The 17,694-nt window shown below is 47.8% G+C and overlaps 1 protein-coding gene across 1 annotated transcript in view; it reads right to left on the bottom strand.

Moving 5' to 3' along the window:
* Positions 1-17,694, bottom strand: part of ZC3H18 (zinc finger CCCH-type containing 18) — a gene marked incomplete at its 5' end in the record, with an annotated part of 43,205 nt that overhangs the window by 9,718 nt on the left and 15,793 nt on the right. Inside the window, 4 exons of the mRNA XM_010008442.1 lie at positions 237-380; positions 1,955-2,056; positions 4,902-5,027; positions 6,369-6,569. Of these exons, the coding sequence (XP_010006744.1) occupies positions 237-380; positions 1,955-2,056; positions 4,902-5,027; positions 6,369-6,569 (573 nt within the window). The remainder of the gene's footprint in view (positions 1-236; positions 381-1,954; positions 2,057-4,901; positions 5,028-6,368; positions 6,570-17,694) is intronic.

Genomic DNA, 17,694 nt, shown 5'->3' with positions numbered 1-17,694 from the left:
AACAATTTAACCAACTTTTCCACTATTTATCATGTTAAATTTTTCACAAAAATACTATAAATTACTAAAGCAAGACACCAGCATTCACCCCCAACTCCTTCCCTCTTCCCATTTCCTCCTGCCTCAGGAAACACATTTCTTTAATACTGAAGAGCCCTTGTACTTCAGAAAGAAACCCAGGATTTGCTCTATATTCCAGGAGATGAAGCCTCACTCCACCCCACAAGCTTTCTTACCTCCTGGGTGGAGTCCTTGTCTGACGTTCCTTCCTTCTTGCCTCTCGGTTATCCCCCGGTTTGGCTGGCTCAGGTGCAGCTGCTGTAATTTTGGTCAGTGGCTGAGGGACTGGAAGGGCAGCCAGTTTCTTCACAGATTTTTCACTACCAAAAAGAATTTAAAATCAATCAAAAATGTCATGTCTGTGACCAAAGTCAGCAGACACAGAACACACATTCTCAAAAGCAATGAAATGCATCCAATGTTTGTTGTTGACTAAGTATTACAAACGTGTAACTGCTGGAGCTACAGACACTTGGCTATTACATCAAAATCCTGTCAAGCAACACACTCCCTGAAAGGGATCTGCTTCAAGTCAGCTTTTCAGAGACAAATTACAACAGTCAGTTTTGGAGACATTCAACTTGTAAATTAACTAAGGAAGCAGACTAGGGAATCACTGGGTCTGATCCCTTCAGTCCAGGGTGTTTTTATCCAAAACACACACACCTACTTCAGATTTGCCAGCCAGGCTCAAATGCTCACAGCTCCTGCAAAAATGCTCTTTTTCACTCCATGGCATGGATCAGCAGGGTGTTAAAGAGCCCATGTGTGTAGAAGTCTCTGGGTTCACATCACCCTGTGGAACATTTAAAGGGTGAGGCCACCGCACGGGACAGCAGAGTGAGGTGCTGGTGACTGCATCCAGCACCCACAGTGCCAGACAGGAATAGAGATTGTTAATTTCTCCTCTTCTGATGAAGAATACCTGCCCTCATCCCCTGCAGAACACGGGATTAATTGTGTGCAAAGTCACACTGCAAGAACAATCCCTGTGCTAGTGAGGCTGCTGGCGTGTGTCACCAAACCAGCCCTGCAATGTGCACTGGGAGGGTGTAAAGTCATGGCTGCAGGGGAGTGTGTCCTCAAAGGGCTGAACCCTCTCAGCTGAGGAGAAAAAAAACCAACCAAACAGGTCAATAAGGTACAAGAAGTGTGGCAAAGGGGATCATTCTGTATTCTGGAGAACTCAGGGGGATTCCCATGAGGTAATTTCTTTGCAGGTCACCTTAAAAGAGGTGACATCACTACAGTGTTGTGTCATCCTCCGACGTATCCATCATTTACTGCTTATTACAGGAGTTTGTGTAATAGCAATTTCAAGCATTTAAAAGAGGAGTGTTGGCATGATCTGTGGAACCAACAGTCTCACAGCTGTAGCACTGTTTGAACTTGGCACCAATATTCAAAGTAGATGGGGCTGAACCATTTCTCTATTCTAAGGCTGTTCTCTACTGTCCTAGTAGAGGAATGGATGAAACTTTCCTACAGCTCCTGCAGAAACACCTGCACATGCAGAACATGTAAAGTGTAAATCATGCATGTGTTTAAAAAAACTCATGTACACATGATGGGGACCTTGACATGGCACTTAGGGACATGGTTTAGTGGTGGACTTGGCAGTGTTAGGTTAAGAGTTGGACTCAACCTTAAGGGTCTTTTCTAACCTAAATGACTCCATGTTAATACTTACAGATACCTGTGCAGTTTAGCTTGGATTTAATAAGTGAAAGTGTCATCATGTAATTAAATATGCAAAGCCACACGTGGGTCATGTTTTGCATCTTCCATTTCTTCCTTAAACTGTTAACCAGGTCAGAAGGGTCTGACTGAGGGGTTAGGCTACTGTTTGGAGACTTTTCTGCACCGTGTTATCACAAGGGAGAGGAAACCTTACCCTTTACCAGCAGGTGGTAACAACTCCCCTTTGGCCTTGGCAAGCGGCTTGTGTGGAGACGGGGTTGGAGAAGGAGAAGGTGAAGATGAGAAGGATCGTGACCTAAAAAGGAAGGACACATCCCTCAGCTCAGCCTCTGGCACTGCAGGAGTGGCTTCCCATGCATTTAGCCATTGCTCCTGCCTGCAGCCAGTGACCACATCCCAGGAACTAGTTCCTGTGGGTCTGAGTTGATCCTAGTTTTTATGTTTGGACTCTGCTCAACAAAAGCAACTTCTGTGAGCAGAGCAGTGGCAGGCACAGAAACCAGGAAGAAGTAGGGCTGGCTGCAAGAGAGGCACACTCCTGGGTACTCCACACCAACATCCAATGCTTCCCCCACGCTCACTGCATTTTCTCCTTAGGGAGAGAATTCCTTCCTACAGGAAAGTAAGTGGAATTTTGGCTTACAAGTTCAGCACGATTTGTTTCAAGCTGCTCTAGGTAACTCCTAGTGCAGTCCACAAGCCTATAAACAGCAGCAGCAAAGCAAAAAATAAACCTTGGGAAAAAGACACCAAAAACAATCTAACTGGGTATCTGTAATTTCTGGAACACAAGGAGAAAAATCATGTGGAGTATATCAAAGCCAAGAGATCAAAGGGCTGAAGCTGTTTCTCAAGATCAGGAGTGACCAAAGAGACAAGGCTCTTGCCCAGCACGCCAGATGCTGGTATTCAAGTGATTCACCCACTGCCAAGACTGGAAGTACCCTTCTTGCAGGCTCATACTTCAGAGCCAGACACCATGGTGACTGGCTTGGGAAGGACATTTAGGCACCTGGGTGTTCCTCACTCTCCCACCTTCACAGAGAGGCATGCTAACCACTGTGTGTCACCCATGCCTGGCACTGTCCTGCCAGGAACAGAGCCTGAAATGGGGTGGGGGGAGGTCAGCCTGCTCCCCAGACACAACCATGCTGGCATTGAGATCAGCTCCCACCTGAGCCTTTCCCAGGAGAAACCACATCTCCCAAAGTGACACTGTGCACTCCCATCAACTGTGTGATCCACTCTGGGGACCTGTGAGTTCTCAGCTCTGAAGAGGTGTCTATCCAGGGAGCCAGTTCTCCTGCTATGCATATTCCAGACTTGGGAAACTGTCTGCAGGGGCAAGGAAGTGGCAGAGCAATAAACATGCCTCTGTTTAATCAGCATGGGACACTGAATTGCTGCTTTGAAGAGTCAGAACTATCACGAGGCACAACTGCATGTGCTGCTTTAATAAAGAAAAGTGATTTGCCTCTTAAAATAGAAAATCCAGTGCAACAGAAAGGAGATGCCAGTAACTTCTTCCAATCACAAAAGGCAAATAATAGCAATGTTGACCTCAGCTAGGCTCCTACAACTGCACAGCAACCACAGGCATGGGAAACAGCCCAGCCCCACCAGGACCATACTGGTGGGTGGGGGGTACTGGGGAGAGAAGGGGGTGGCTGACAGATCTGCTTCATTCCACCACCAAACCCTCAGGCTGCCTTGCAGGCTGCTGTACTTCCCTCACTCAGGAAAGTGCTTTGGATGCTTTATTTCAAGAGTTAGCCATTTGCCTGTAAGCAGCAGCAAAAGCAGCTGCTGGCAAGTGGTTGGAAAGCAGTTTATCCCATTACTTTGAAACCCAAGGAGCTGTTACCTGGACCTGCTGCCTGAGAAAGAGCTGTGTCTTGAGGAGCGACTAGAGTAAGAGCTGTAAGAAGATGATCTGGAACGAGACCGCGAGGAACCTGACCCAGAGTAGCTGGATGAACGAGAAGAGGACCTGAAAGAAAAATATTCAAATTCAGCACCTCTCGAGAAGTCCTCTGAGACCAAGGTCTTGTTTCCAGTACACTCTTCCCAAGTTCTCAAACACTGCTCAATAAATTACCTGCCCGCTCTTTGATGGGCTGCCAGGACTATATCCCTTCCTCAGTCCTCAACCCCACCATCTCTTTTAGAAAATATCCTGCTGTTGCTACCCACTTTGTGCCCATGAATAGACCCGCCCCCCCCTCCTTTAGCTAGTGGACTTTCCAGCCCTTTTTGGGAATTCCTTCCATGCAACTTTACCCCTTTTCACCAGACAATCCCTGATAGGTTGGGTCACAAGGGAGAAAACAGAAAAATCTCAGGTGCAGTGATCCCAGCAAGAAAAGCTATCTGCTTCAGGAGGGCTTTGGCTTTTAGATCCGTATCTTCAATTCAGTGTGTTCCTCATTCCACTCTGATACTTTTCCCCCCTCTTCTCAGGAGCTTCAAGTTCAACCATTTAAAGAAAACTGATCTGGCTTATGCCTCAACTCTCCAAGATTCAGGGCTCTTCTTTCTGGAAAGTGTTTTTTATTTAATTGAATCACAGAATCATTAAGGTTGGAAGGGATCTTAAAGATCAAGTTCCCCCCCCCCTGCCACAAGCAGGGACCCCGACCACTAGATCAGGTTGCACAAAACCTCATCCAACCTGGCCTTAAAAACCTCCAGGGATGGGGCATCAACAACCTCCCTGGGCAGCCCATTCCAGTTCCTCACCACCCTTAGAGTGAAGAATTTCTTCCTAATATCTGACCTAAATCTCCCCTCTCTCAGTTTAAAACCACTTAAAACCCTTGTCCTATCACTACCTTCTCTGCTGAAAAGCCCCTCCCCAGCTTTCCTGTAGGTCCGTTTCGAAACAGCCCAGCCCCACCAGGACCATACTGGTGGGTGGGGGGTACTGGGGAGAGAAGGGGGTGGCTGACAGATCTGCTTCATTCCACCACCAAACCCTCAGGCTGCCTTGCAGGCTGCTGTACTTCCCTCACTCAGGAAAGTGCTTTGGATGCTTTATTTCAAGAGTTAGCCATTTGCCTGTAAGCAGCAGCAAAAGCAGCTGCTGGCAAGTGGTTGGAAAGCAGTTTATCCCATTACTTTGAAACCCAAGGAGCTGTTACCTGGACCTGCTGCCTGAGAAAGAGCTGTGTCTTGAGGAGCGACTAGAGTAAGAGCTGTAAGAAGATGATCTGGAACGAGACCGCGAGGAACCTGACCCAGAGTAGCTGGATGAACGAGAAGAGGACCTGAAAGAAAAATATTCAAATTCAGCACCTCTCGAGAAGTCCTCTGAGACCAAGGTCTTGTTTCCAGTACACTCTTCCCAAGTTCTCAAACACTGCTCAATAAATTACCTGCCCGCTCTTTGATGGGCTGCCAGGACTATATCCCTTCCTCAGTCCTCAACCCCACCATCTCTTTTAGAAAATATCCTGCTGTTGCTACCCACTTTGTGCCCATGAATAGACCCGCCCCCCCCCTCCTTTAGCTAGTGGACTTTCCAGCCCTTTTTGGGAATTCCTTCCATGCAACTTTACCCCTTTTCACCAGACAATCCCTGATAGGTTGGGTCACAAGGGAGAAAACAGAAAAATCTCAGGTGCAGTGATCCCAGCAAGAAAAGCTATCTGCTTCAGGAGGGCTTTGGCTTTTAGATCCGTATCTTCAATTCAGTGTGTTCCTCATTCCACTCTGATACTTTTCCCCCCTCTTCTCAGGAGCTTCAAGTTCAACCATTTAAAGAAAACTGATCTGGCTTATGCCTCAACTCTCCAAGATTCAGGGCTCTTCTTTCTGGAAAGTGTTTTTTATTTAATTGAATCACAGAATCATTAAGGTTGGAAGGGATCTTAAAGATCAAGTTCCACCCCCCCTGCCACAAGCAGGGACCCCGACCACTAGATCAGGTTGCACAAAACCTCATCCAACCTGGCCTTAAAAACCTCCAGGGATGGGGCATCAACAACCTCCCTGGGCAGCCCATTCCAGTTCCTCACCACCCTTAGAGTGAAGAATTTCTTCCTAATATCTGACCTAAATCTCCCCTCTCTCAGTTTAAAACCACTTAAAACCCTTGTCCTATCACTACCTTCTCTGCTGAAAAGCCCCTCCCCAGCTTTCCTGTAGGTCCGTTTCAAGAACTGGAACAGCCATTGGTCTCCAGGCTCGACAACCCCAGTTTTCCCCCACAGCATCACCATGCTCTTCCTGGAATGGGCCCATCTCATCCCTCCAGCACCTCTGGAGTGAAGAGGCTTCAATTTTCAGATTTTACAGCTCTTCCTGCTCCTGTTAAGGTCAGTTTTCATTTAAATGAGCTACTCATCATCTAGACTGCTTCCAAGTCTAGTCCTCTGAAGAGTGGTTTATCCAGGGACCTGTCTTTCCTTACCCCATAACAGATCACATCCACATTCATGTGCCCCCTTTAGCTCCCATCTCACCACCTACACGCGTCCAAAGCTGTTACTAAGCAGCAAAGCCTTGAACTGCTTTCCCAAACATCTCAACCCCCTTCCATGGCCAAGAAGAATCCCACAGCGTTCCCAGCAAGGCTCGGATGCGATGTGCTCTTTGCCTTCCCTCACCTGGAAGAGCCAGAAGCAGATGCTGAAGAAGCAGAGGTTTTTCGGCGCCTCCGCGCGCGGCTGGGAGAGACAGAGACCCCCAGCTTCTTTTTGGGGGACTTGGATCGGCGCCAAGGGTCCTTCCACTCATCTGCTCTCTTGGACTGAGTGGTGGCAATTGCAGCTGCCTCCTTCTCCTTCTTTGGTGGCTCAGGCTGACGGCTGGAAAACAAGAGGATTTAACTAGCTGGGACTTTTTTTTCTTTTAATAGAGTAAAGCCAGCAGAAACACAGGCCAGGGAGAGGGTCTCAGAAATTCATCCTTCATACCAGTACTAGCTCCTCACCTCCCCTGCAGGGCATCCAGCATCATTTTGGGGGAGGATGCAGTGTTACAAGTACTTTCATTTTGTACATCACTCACTACAAGCCTATCAAAACCTGTAAATTTTGGCAACTCTTTGGTTGCACTGGCCAGGCAGTGAGTGCCCTGCCAGCTGACTTCAGCTCTGGCTTTTGGACTCGAAGGAACAGACACAAGTGCATGTAAGAGGGAATGGGAAAGGTGATTCTTCCTCCACTAGAGCTGGAGCAACCGAGACCTGGTAGGCAGCCCCCAGTGCAATGAAAATACTAAAGAGAGCAAGATTAAGGACAGGCTTGGAGGATGTCTCAATCCAGCAAACTGCTGGAAACAGCCAGAGAAGAGATCCAGCCTCAATTACCCCCCTGGTTTCCTTATCAGAACAACACGTGGGACTGTGTCACAAGCCTTCCATCTGTTTTTACCCTCACAAAGGGGACAGTTACCTCATCAGCTGAGCACAAAGCAGTTTGTAATGGCTGTTTTATCACCGTATTATTATAAGCACTAGGTGCTTAAACACCATCAAACATGCTCTCCTGTTGTTGATAACCATGGAGATGTGAGTCAGGCTAGACACTCTCAATCCCCTCCCTCTTACTTGGGTTTCCCCTTTTTCGTTGGTTCATTGGGTGTCCCTTCTCCTCTACAACCCTCTGAAATTAATTCAGGGTTAACTTTTCAGTGTCTGCACCAGACAGCTCCTGAAGTGCTCCAGGATGAGTTTCTTCAGGCCTAGACTTTATTACCTCTCTTATCTAAGGGTGATTTAACTTGGGATTATTCCTTGCCCTTACTCTAACCTGCACATGACTGTTCAACCACCTGTTTCTAACCTTCTCCCTCAGGTTTTAGGCAAAGCTTGTGCTTGTTACAAGGTTTATGAAGTCTGTGGCACTCGAGTTACCAGCTCAATGATGAGCTTATTCCTTTCTCAAAATAATAAGCCCTCTCACTCTCAGAATTTGGGGGAGGAAAGGCACCTTCCACCGCTGGGTTCAGCCTGTACCACCCCATTAGTCACACGAGAAGCAACCACTCCCCATCCAACTGCCTCTACCTTTTGAGATAAAAAAGAGCAACCTCCAAGTTTTCTAATAATTCTACAGACTCTGCTTCTTGCCCCAACACTTTTTCGACAGACAACAGGATGATGAAAGCTCTTCATTAGCAGCCTGTTCTGCCCTTTGAAGGCTCCACTAGTCACTAAGAAGTCTCACCTCCTCCTTGCTTGGCAGTATTAAAACACAGACTCAACACAGTTCAAACTCCCACGGCTTCTCATCTCTTCCCTGACTCCAGAACTTGTACACGTTGACTTTAAAACCCAGTGCAGCATCCTGCTCTTGCCCTGTCTTAGCTGATAGAACTACAGTCATTTGTCCCACGCCTGTCTTTGTATATAGAGAATTTTATGGAAGGAGAAACTCTCCCTTCATGTCCACCTCTCCCACAAATCTCATTTTAGCTTCAGAAGAGGATGCTGACGTATAAGCACACACAACTGCTGACTGCCTAGGAAACAGAGTCCTGAGCAGGGTTATGGCTCAGCATTATTCACCAGCATCTTCAGTTAGCATCATCACCCTTTCCAGCTCTGCTCCAACATACACTGCTTAACACCCCACACGGTGTTTGCAGTGGGTTGGTCTAGTTTTCCATGTTGTAGCCACAACTGTATCCAAGTATCTAATCACAGAGGAAGACATGACTGTGAATACAGGGTTGAGACAGATTGGACCTGTTATTTGTACTCTGATAACACTAAAGAGTCATAGCCAGGGTCAAGCTCTCCTTCCAGCAGATGTGGGGCAAACTCATTTTAAAACCATCTTAACCTCTGGCCTTATCTTCAAAGCAACTAAGTGCAAAGCAGGAAGAAAAAGAAGGTCGAGTGCAGCCTACACACCTTGCATCAGGCAGTGGCAGAGAGGAGGAGGACACCACCATGTGAGGATGCTCGTGAATAATGCTAGACCACGTCCCTGTGATGTCCCTTCCTGAGGGATGGCAGTCTGAATGCTTTGGGAGATGCAGGCAAATATTCAGGTGGGCAGAGAGGCAGTGTCCATGTCAAGACCTGGATAAAGCCTGCTGAGATGCTTTTCACTGCAGCGTCCATGATGGCAAATGTGAAGTAACTCACGAACAATCTTACCATTCTCCAGGCTCAGCTCCCTCCTGCAAGATTTTTAGAAGGAAAAGTCTCCTACAAAATTTATTCCCCATCTCTTAGAAAAAAACCAACAACTTGCCCACATCCACATCCAGGAGGAGCTGAATGGAAGCTGAACCTCAGCTCCCAGTCCACATGGGAACAACTCAGGCTGGACTCAACAGCTTGGGCGCGAGCTTGGAGCAAAGATGACTATGAAAGCAAATCTCATTACTTGCACCTATTACCTGGTTTGATGCAATTCTCTCTTGATGAAGTCACTTTCTGGAGGAAAGGTTTTTCTCCCCAGGAAAACCACAACTGAAAGCCTCATTTCTGGATATGCTTTGGCTTTTTGACTCAGCAGTGAACACATCACCACACTATGGCCATGAGACAGACGATGCGTGTGTCGGGACATTTTCAAAGCCTTTCCTCAAGAGTTGCCTGTGTGCCCAACATGTAGCATCACCAAATAAACTTGTTCAGCTTAATACAGGGGACTAGCATCTGGTGCCACTTGGCTCATCTCTTCCAGTGGAATTCAGGAGTCAAAATTGAAAGTAAGCCTGAGCAATTGGCAAGATCCTCACCACCCTCTTCCGACTGACATCTCAATTACACCCGCTATGATTTTAACCGAAGACACTGTTTGAGGTCGGCAGCCCACAAATTGATGCTTCAATCAAACTGACTCCTGCGTATGGACACTGTGCAGTCACTGGGATAAGAGCAGAGGAAGCCATAAGGCTTGCAGAGAAAAGCCTGCTGAGAAGAGGCAGCTGGGCTGTGGCTCCCAGCCAGAGCAGGCAGAAAGGCTGCCCAGAGCCACGCTGAACACGACAGCAGCTCCTGGTGCTGCACTGTGGGGCGGGCTGAGCAACGTATCCAACCCTGAGGAGGATCAGCTTCTCTCCTCATTTTCACTCTTACGACTGGGTCATTTCCCCTTCCTGCTTTGTGCTGGATCTGGTGCTTCTTGGAGCTCTTTGGGTGCCAACGTGATGCCTTCATTCAACAGGGAGAAGGGGGGAAAAATAAAATAGAAGCAGTTTCCTGCTGCATCAGCAGGTCCAACCAGCCTATGGCAGGGTTTGAACAACTGCAGGAGTGAAGAGAGAAGGGGAGCAGCCTGGCTGCTTTGGGGTGGCTGAGCCACCCGCTCAGCTCACAGCACTTCATACAAGGTCCTCCTCAGCCCAGCACAGTTTCCCAGGCTGGTGCAGTCCACCCTGCAATCAAATCTTTGAGAATTGACTCCCAAACTAGGTAAGCCAAAAGGTTAAAAGAAAAATGACCAAGGGGGTAAAAGAGACTGACAGGACAGACTGATCAAAAGCAGCTTAATGTCCCTGCGGAGCCCCAAGGAGCAGCATCCTGCATCACCAAGGCACAATCAAGGTCTGCAGAGCTTCGTTATTTCTGAAGCCCATTTTAACCTTCAAATAACTAAATGCTTTATTTTCCAGAACGACCACGTTCATGTAAATTTGGCTGGAATTTAATTACAGCAATCAAGCGGAGAACTGAAGCTGAACATGGCTTTGGCAATGAGAGGAGGAACAAAGGCAGCTCCAGCTGGCAAAGCAAACCACAGAGCAGGTCGGCCAGCTCCCCACTGCTCCGGCTCCCAAAGACACTCGGTTGGAAGCACAGCACAGAATTCAACAGGAATTTGGAGAAGGAAAAGCAGAGCTGCACGGCTCAAGTTTTTCTCCTCGTGTATTATGGAAAAAGATGCTGAAGCATTTTTGATCTGCGAGGGGAAAATGAGGCTGCTCAAAAGTGCTTCCTTCCCTCCCCTCTCCCGTGGGACGCGGCTCCCATGGGCAATGCAAACCTTATCACCCATGGTCACTGGTGACATCAACCTGGCTTCAGGGCTACTGTTTTGGCCAGCAGCTCCAACTCAATCTGCTGAAGGAGGAAAGTCCACTGAAGATTGAGAAGCCTGGTCGTTCCTTGCAGGAAAGTGGGTGTTGCATCAGCAGCCCTGGCACCAGTTCTCCTTTGGTGTCAGTGGAATTTTCCAGAGGAAGTGGTCTCGAGGAACAACTGGAGCCATGTGCCAAGGCAGCTGGGAAGGGACCTGCAATGGCTACAAAATCACCTCCAGCAGCATGCATGCACACTGGAAGGTTTTTTCCCATCTCAGCAAGATAAAGTCACTTGAGTGGCTGGCAAGGGACAACAGCTGCCAAAAGCCACCTCCATACAGCTAGGACAGAAATGCTGACCCTTTCAGCCAGTGCTAATTGATCTTGGTGAAATATTAGCAAAGGTTCAGCTCTTCTCAATACATTTTGATCTAAAGCAGAGTTATCAGCTGCTCAAGGAAAAAAAAAAGGGAAAAAAAAAAAGACAAGACCTTCTTCAAAGCCTGATGGGGAGAGGCTTTGAAATTAAACAGAGGAGATACAATCTGAACCTGCAGTATGAAATCATCACAGCAGGTAGATAAACATATCTGAGATGTGATCTACCCTAAAGGCTGAGCATTTGATGCCTTGAGAGCCTTCTCTAAATGAGAGGGACCCATGTGCAGTGTTCTGCCCCAGTCTTTGCAATGCTTTAATAAAAGCCAGTGTGGGAGATCCCTCCAGTCATTCCGAGTCTGAAATGCCAAAGAAAAATGCATTCCTGGAGATCCACATCTGAGTCACTCACTGCCCTTCTTCATCTTGATTTATGGTTACGAAACCTTCTCCTTTTACTGTGGAAGCGGAGGCAGAACCTCAAGAACCATCAAGACTAAAGGAAAACTCCAGTCAACAGAAATGGTTGGTGGAGAACTTGGAAAAGTTTTGCTGATTTGGTTGGTGGAGAGATTTTACTATCACTAGCTTCCCAAACAAACTGGGAGCATAAATGAAAGCAAAGCTGTCTAACCAGCTTCCACGGCTCCAGCTGGAAGCTGCACCACAAAAAAATGAGGATGTAAACAAGCTGTTAGAATGTTTAGCACTGTGGTGTTATCATACAGGTAACAGGTCTTCAGATTGAGTTTGGAGAGCAGCATGGGACATGTTCACAGAATCATGCTCTGGAGGTGGGGAGAAGGGAAATCCTCTTTGGGGTGACTCTGCAATGTGTGGCACTGTAGGCAGCACAGCAGGGCTGGTGAATGCAGGAGGAACAGAGGTTCAAGCCTAGGCTGGAGTCCATAAACCTCACTTCAGCCTGGGAAACCCAAAGGCCTGGGGCCATTAACTCACTTAACTCACTGCACCTAGAACTCACTGCACTGCAACCTAGAAGCTGCCCAGGGAATCACAGAACCATTCATGTTGGAAAAGACCCTTGGGATCACCAAGTCCAACCATCATCCCTACTCTACAAAGATCTCCCCTAAACCACATCCACCAACACCACATCCAAACGACCCTTCAACACATCCAGGGATGGTGACTCCACTACCTCCCTGGGCAGCCTGTTCTTTTCTTCCTAATGTCCAGTCTAAACCTCCCCTGCTGCAGCTTGAAGCCCACCCCTCTTGTTCTGTCCCTATTCACCCGTGAAAAGAGACCAGCACCAGCTTCTCTACCATGATCTTTCAGGTAGTTGTAGAGTGATGAGGTCTCCCCTCAGCCTCCTCTTCCTCAAATTAAACATTCCCAGCTCCTTCAAGTGTTCTTCATCAGATTGATTCTCCAGGCCCTTCACCAGCTTTGTTGCCTCCTCTGTCCTTGCTCCAGCACCTCGAGATCTCTCTTGAATTGAGGTGCCCAAAACTGGACACAACAATCCAGGAGTTGCCTCACCAGTACTGAGTACAGGGGGACAATCACCTCTCTACTGCTGCCGGTCACACTGTTTCTAATACAGGCCAGGATGCCATGGGCTTTCTTGGCCACCTGGGCACACACTGCCAGACCCTTTCCAGCCACACTTCCCCAGGCCTGGAGCACTGCCTGGCATTGTTGTGGCCCAAGTGCAGGACCTGGCACTTGGCCTTGTTGAAGCCCAGACCATTGACATTAGCCCAATGACCTAATCTATCCAAGTCTCTCTGTAGAGGAAGGTGCAGACAGCTGGAGAGCAAACCTGACAGAGTTTGCTTTTCCCCCTCAGTAGCTGATCACAGAGGTAAGACTCATTTCAGAGCACTCCACGGTTTTACTGGTGCCTGATTTGGAAGCAGGAAGAGCCCACAGTTGTCCATCCTGCCTGCTTTTCCTCCTGTGGCAGGACAAACAGGAACAAATGAAGGATTTCTCATAAGAAACAGAGGACATTTCCACAGGGAAAACCAAGAGAAGACAAACCCCACCAGCTTAATGCACCATCTTTATACAATGTGAGGAGATGCTGTTACCAAGCCCACCAAAACAGCCAGCCCTGGCTGAGCAACAGCTGCTTTCCTAGAGCCCCAACACTCAGAAACCAGGAAGCAGATCCAGCTGGCAGCAGGAGACCACCAGAAGCTGTCGGAAAAGGTGATGACAACCCAGGAACACTTTAGAACTACAGATTCTTCCGAAAAACAAGTTCAGTCAGTTTTTGATCACACACATCCACACACAATCATGAATCACTCCATTTGCATTCTCTTATTTTTGCCGCTCCTTTATCTAATCAACCTCATTCCAACACTTTCTAACTTGCAAGCCCTGGGTAACCTGCATTCATTGATTCTACACTCCAGGTTATCCTGTTCATTAACGTGCTCACCCCAGAGATTAGCAACCACCTATTACAAAGACAGCTTCAACCAGCTTGGAAAAACAATGCAAGGGTGAGCTCTGCTGAGGGAACATGTCCCCTTTTGTCCCAGGGTCTGCAGCACTATACAGCAGCTGTTAATTGAGGGCTACTGCCACCTCAACAGAAGCTGGAAAGAAGCACAGTGCTCCTTGCTGGAAGGCTTTCATGCAGGATTTATGATTTGCTACAGAAGAGGTGCCCTCTCTGATACTGCTTTACATTTCACAGTGTCCCTGCTTGCAGGTGTTATTTTTTAATGGCTGTATAAGTGCACTCTGTCAATAAGTCTTTAGCCCAGCTAATTTGCCAAACCAAATTTGTCTGTGCAGCTTTTAGGTCAGACTGCAGGACCAACTTTCTGGAGAACTGGAGAGAACAAGTTTCTCATGGACCTGCAGCATGGGATTGCTGCTGCTTCTTCCTCCTCACTTGGTGGACAACCACTCAGCGCTACCCCAGCCAACGGGGCATCAACACTGAGGCCACTGCTCTTGCCAGCAGGTCCAGTTCCTCAATGTCCCCCAAGCTTTGGAAATACAACCACTACCAGGTCCCACGATACTGACTGCGTTGCTTAATGTGCTCCTGAAACAATCAGATTCCCTTGGATGATGGCAGGATAAAGACCTATGCAACAAGAGAAGGATTAAAGCAAGTTACTGTCTCTGTGTGCACAGCTAAAGGCCAGCAGCCCAGGTAAGAACATCTTGCACTGCTCTAAGTCTCTTCAAATAAAATATTTCATGGCACTTTATCCCTGAAATACTTTGCACAACAGTGAGCTAGACTGCCAAGATAGAGATATAAAGCAGAAATTTTGTACTCAGCAAAATCAGTCACAGCCTGGGGCACCAGAACTTGTTCTGGAGCTGGGGAGCACAAGGACAGAGAGCCAAGTTATCCCTCTAATTGATCATAAAGTGTCCTGGCTTGTTTAAGTGTTCGATGCCTGAGGAGGGAAGAGGAGGAGGAGGAGGAACAGTTTCACTAGCATTGCAATCTCAGATTATAAACTTCTTGGAGTGTTCACCTTGAGCTTGGGGAAAAAAAATAAACAAACCCAAAGCACAAAGGAGCAATTGCAGACTCCTTCAGGAACTGTCCAATCCACATGGGACAATCCTACTCAAACAATGCAGAGTCTTCTTTTAAAAGATTCAAGGAGAAACACTTGCCACCAAGTCTGTTAGGGTCTTTGTTGTTAAATTCTAATCCTACCTCATCTGTAGCAGGCAGTGATGCCAGAAAGTCCTTTGGCTTCCCTGCTTTATCAGCCTTAACTGCTTCTGTGTTGTTTGGAGACCAGATTAAACCTTCCTGCTCCCATTATAATGGAAAGGGAATTTGTTTTCATGTTCCTGGCTATTAGCTTCTCCAGTTTTCTTTCATCCCTCTCCACTCCGTATTCTGTATGTCAGTTTGCTCTTTCCTCCAGCCTCTCTCCTTGAGGGAGCTCTTAAGCTGATGGACAGACCAGCATCTACCTGTAATTACAGACATCCTCAGCTCTGCCTTTGGCAAAGCTCCTCATGGGTTGCACAATCCCTGTGGAGCAGTTTTCCAATCTCCCCAGCTCATTAGTGAGGGCAGAGCAGGGCCGCGTGGGCTCCGGCTGGAAGCGGCGCAGCCTTTGGTGCAGGAATGTTAACGGGCAGCTGCCTGCATCCTGCTGTGAGCCAGGTCACCACACAACACCTGGAAAGGCCAGACTTGCCAAAAGCTGGGATCCAGCCATTAGGGAAAGCCCAGAGTCTATAAATAGCCCCACAGGTGAGCACTACACAACTGCTCTGCATCCTGCTGCCCAGGAAACACGAGGCAGTCACAAGCATTTTACACATTAAACAAACTCTGGAGCTATTTTATCCCAAGGTGCCAAACCTGAGCCTCTGCCCCATGGCACGAAGGTATTTGGAGGAAAGGTGAGCAGGCCCCAAGCAAGGTGCTGCCACCAGGAAGTTTGGGGCCTGTCAAAAAGGTGATGTGGGACAGAACAGCAGTGCCTGGAGCCACTGCACGTGGCCAATCTGACCCAGCCTTTGAGGGAAGGTAGTGGAGGAAACACAACCTGCTGGAGGAGGCAGGTCTTCTCCAAGGAAAAAGCAGTTAAATGATGCTTCCACTTTGTTATAAGGCTTTTATTTTCTTCTTAAAAAAAAAAAGGACCCTTATTTCTGCAGTTCAGTTTGCTCTGCAAATATCCATCCACCTCTAAGTGCTGTAGAAAGAGGGTTCATGTGGACACAGGTTCCAACAGCAGGCACTGAAGTCCCACTAAGGGTACTTGAAGAGCTGCCTCAAACAGTGAAGGGCTTGGGGCTTATGGGCAAGTACTCCCAGTAATTCCACTCTCCTCCAAGAGGTGATACTGTGTGTAGGTGATGACCTAAGATTTTTTTTCTTTAAGATTTTAAAGCTTTCCACTAAGTAGTAGCTCCCTATGCAAGACAAGAAGTGCAAACCCTTCTTGCCACCAACCTTTAAAGCCCCACAGACATGAAGGCCAAGGCAAGCCCTCCTCTGTCCCTCCCTCCCAGCTCCCTGCCTGGCCCCACAGCCAGCAGTGCTTGTATTGCAGGCCAAGCCTGGGGACACTTCCAACAGCAGATTCTCTACAATCCATCTCTAGAAATTACCAGACTTAAAACAAAACAAAACAAAAAGCAAAAGAGGTGCATTAAGAACTACTTTTAATTTACCAAGTTTTGTCCTAAGAAGCCTGCTCTGGAGATGCAAGAGGCACCCACAGCTCCTCAAATTGGTGCTTATGTCAGAGGGGGCATGGGGGGAAGGAAGGAAGAACCTGTATCCACAAAGCATATAATGTTATCAACACTGTAAATCATGGAATGGTGAAGGTTGGAGGGGACCTTAAAGATTATCAGGATCCAAACCCCCAGCTATGAACAGGGACACCTCCCACCAGACCAGGCTGCACAAGCCTCATCCAACCTGGCCTTGAACACCTCCAGAGAGGGGGCATCAACAACCTCCCTGGGCAACCTGTTCCAGTGCTTTCCTGCCCTCATGGGGAAGAGTTTCTTCCTCATATCTAAGCTAAAACTACCCTTATTGAGTTTAAAATCATTACTGCATGTCCTATCACTCTCTGCCCTTGCCCAAAATCCCTCCCCATCTTTCCTGGAGCCCCTTCAGGCGCTGGAAGTTGTCCTAAGGTCTCCCCAGAGCCTTCTCTTCTCCAGGCTGAACAACCCCAACTCTCTCAGCCTGACTTCATAGTAAATCCCATCTCTTGGCTCACAGGGATGGTTACCAGGGGTGAGATGGATCCAAGACTGGTGAACATGGCTCCAGCTCCTACCCAGCAAGCCTTGGGCAGCACTGATAGCGAAAGCTCTCCCACAAAGCCCTGCCCTGTGACCCAGGAGAACCAAGGGAAGGAAAACCAGCCCTAGTCACAGCAAGCCTGGTCACTGTGACTATTCATGACTAACACCTCCAGCTGCCCATCAGCTGATGTCACTTTCATCACCATCATCATCACATGGTTCTGGACAGCAAGAGCTCTTCCCACCACTATCCCAATGACAGCCCAAACCGACAGCAAATGTGGTAATTAAGGTGCACAAATTATGGTTGTAAGTGAGAATTATAATTAAACTCAGCGTATCATTAAAAACATTCCTGCAACCACTGACACTGCCACTGCACCACAGACATCTTCAAACTGTTATGAAACTGTGACTTCCTCTGGGAAAAAAGGGTCATCATCAAAAAAATCAGCTTTCCTTCTATGCAAATAAAAATTCTGGGTCAGATTCAAGACTGAACTCTGCTCCCACCCCAAGCCACACAATTCCACCTGGCACCTCATTCTGAGCCTTCTTACTCTGCGTCCTTTATTAAAAACACACTCTTCCTCATGTTTGTGATGTTTCATGCCTTCCTCTAGTGCTTGAGAAGCTACACAGACATCAAGCAGAAGGAGCAGCTCCAATATGCCCTGGGAAATAGCTTCCCTGCACCCCTCATGGCCCCAACACCCACATACACACACTCCTGCACCACATGTTCCTTGACATGCTGTCAGGAGACTCCACCTGCTGCTCCTTCCCAGGCACTGACACTGCTCATCAGCTTTCCTGGAGATGTACTTCAGCAGG

Source organism: Chaetura pelagica, unplaced genomic scaffold, assembly GCF_000747805.2.
Source record: "Chaetura pelagica isolate M959 unplaced genomic scaffold, ChaPel_1.0 scaffold232, whole genome shotgun sequence".
NCBI classification, from domain to species: domain Eukaryota; kingdom Metazoa; phylum Chordata; class Aves; order Apodiformes; family Apodidae; genus Chaetura; species Chaetura pelagica.
This window is presented reverse-complemented; position numbering and strand designations above follow the sequence as displayed.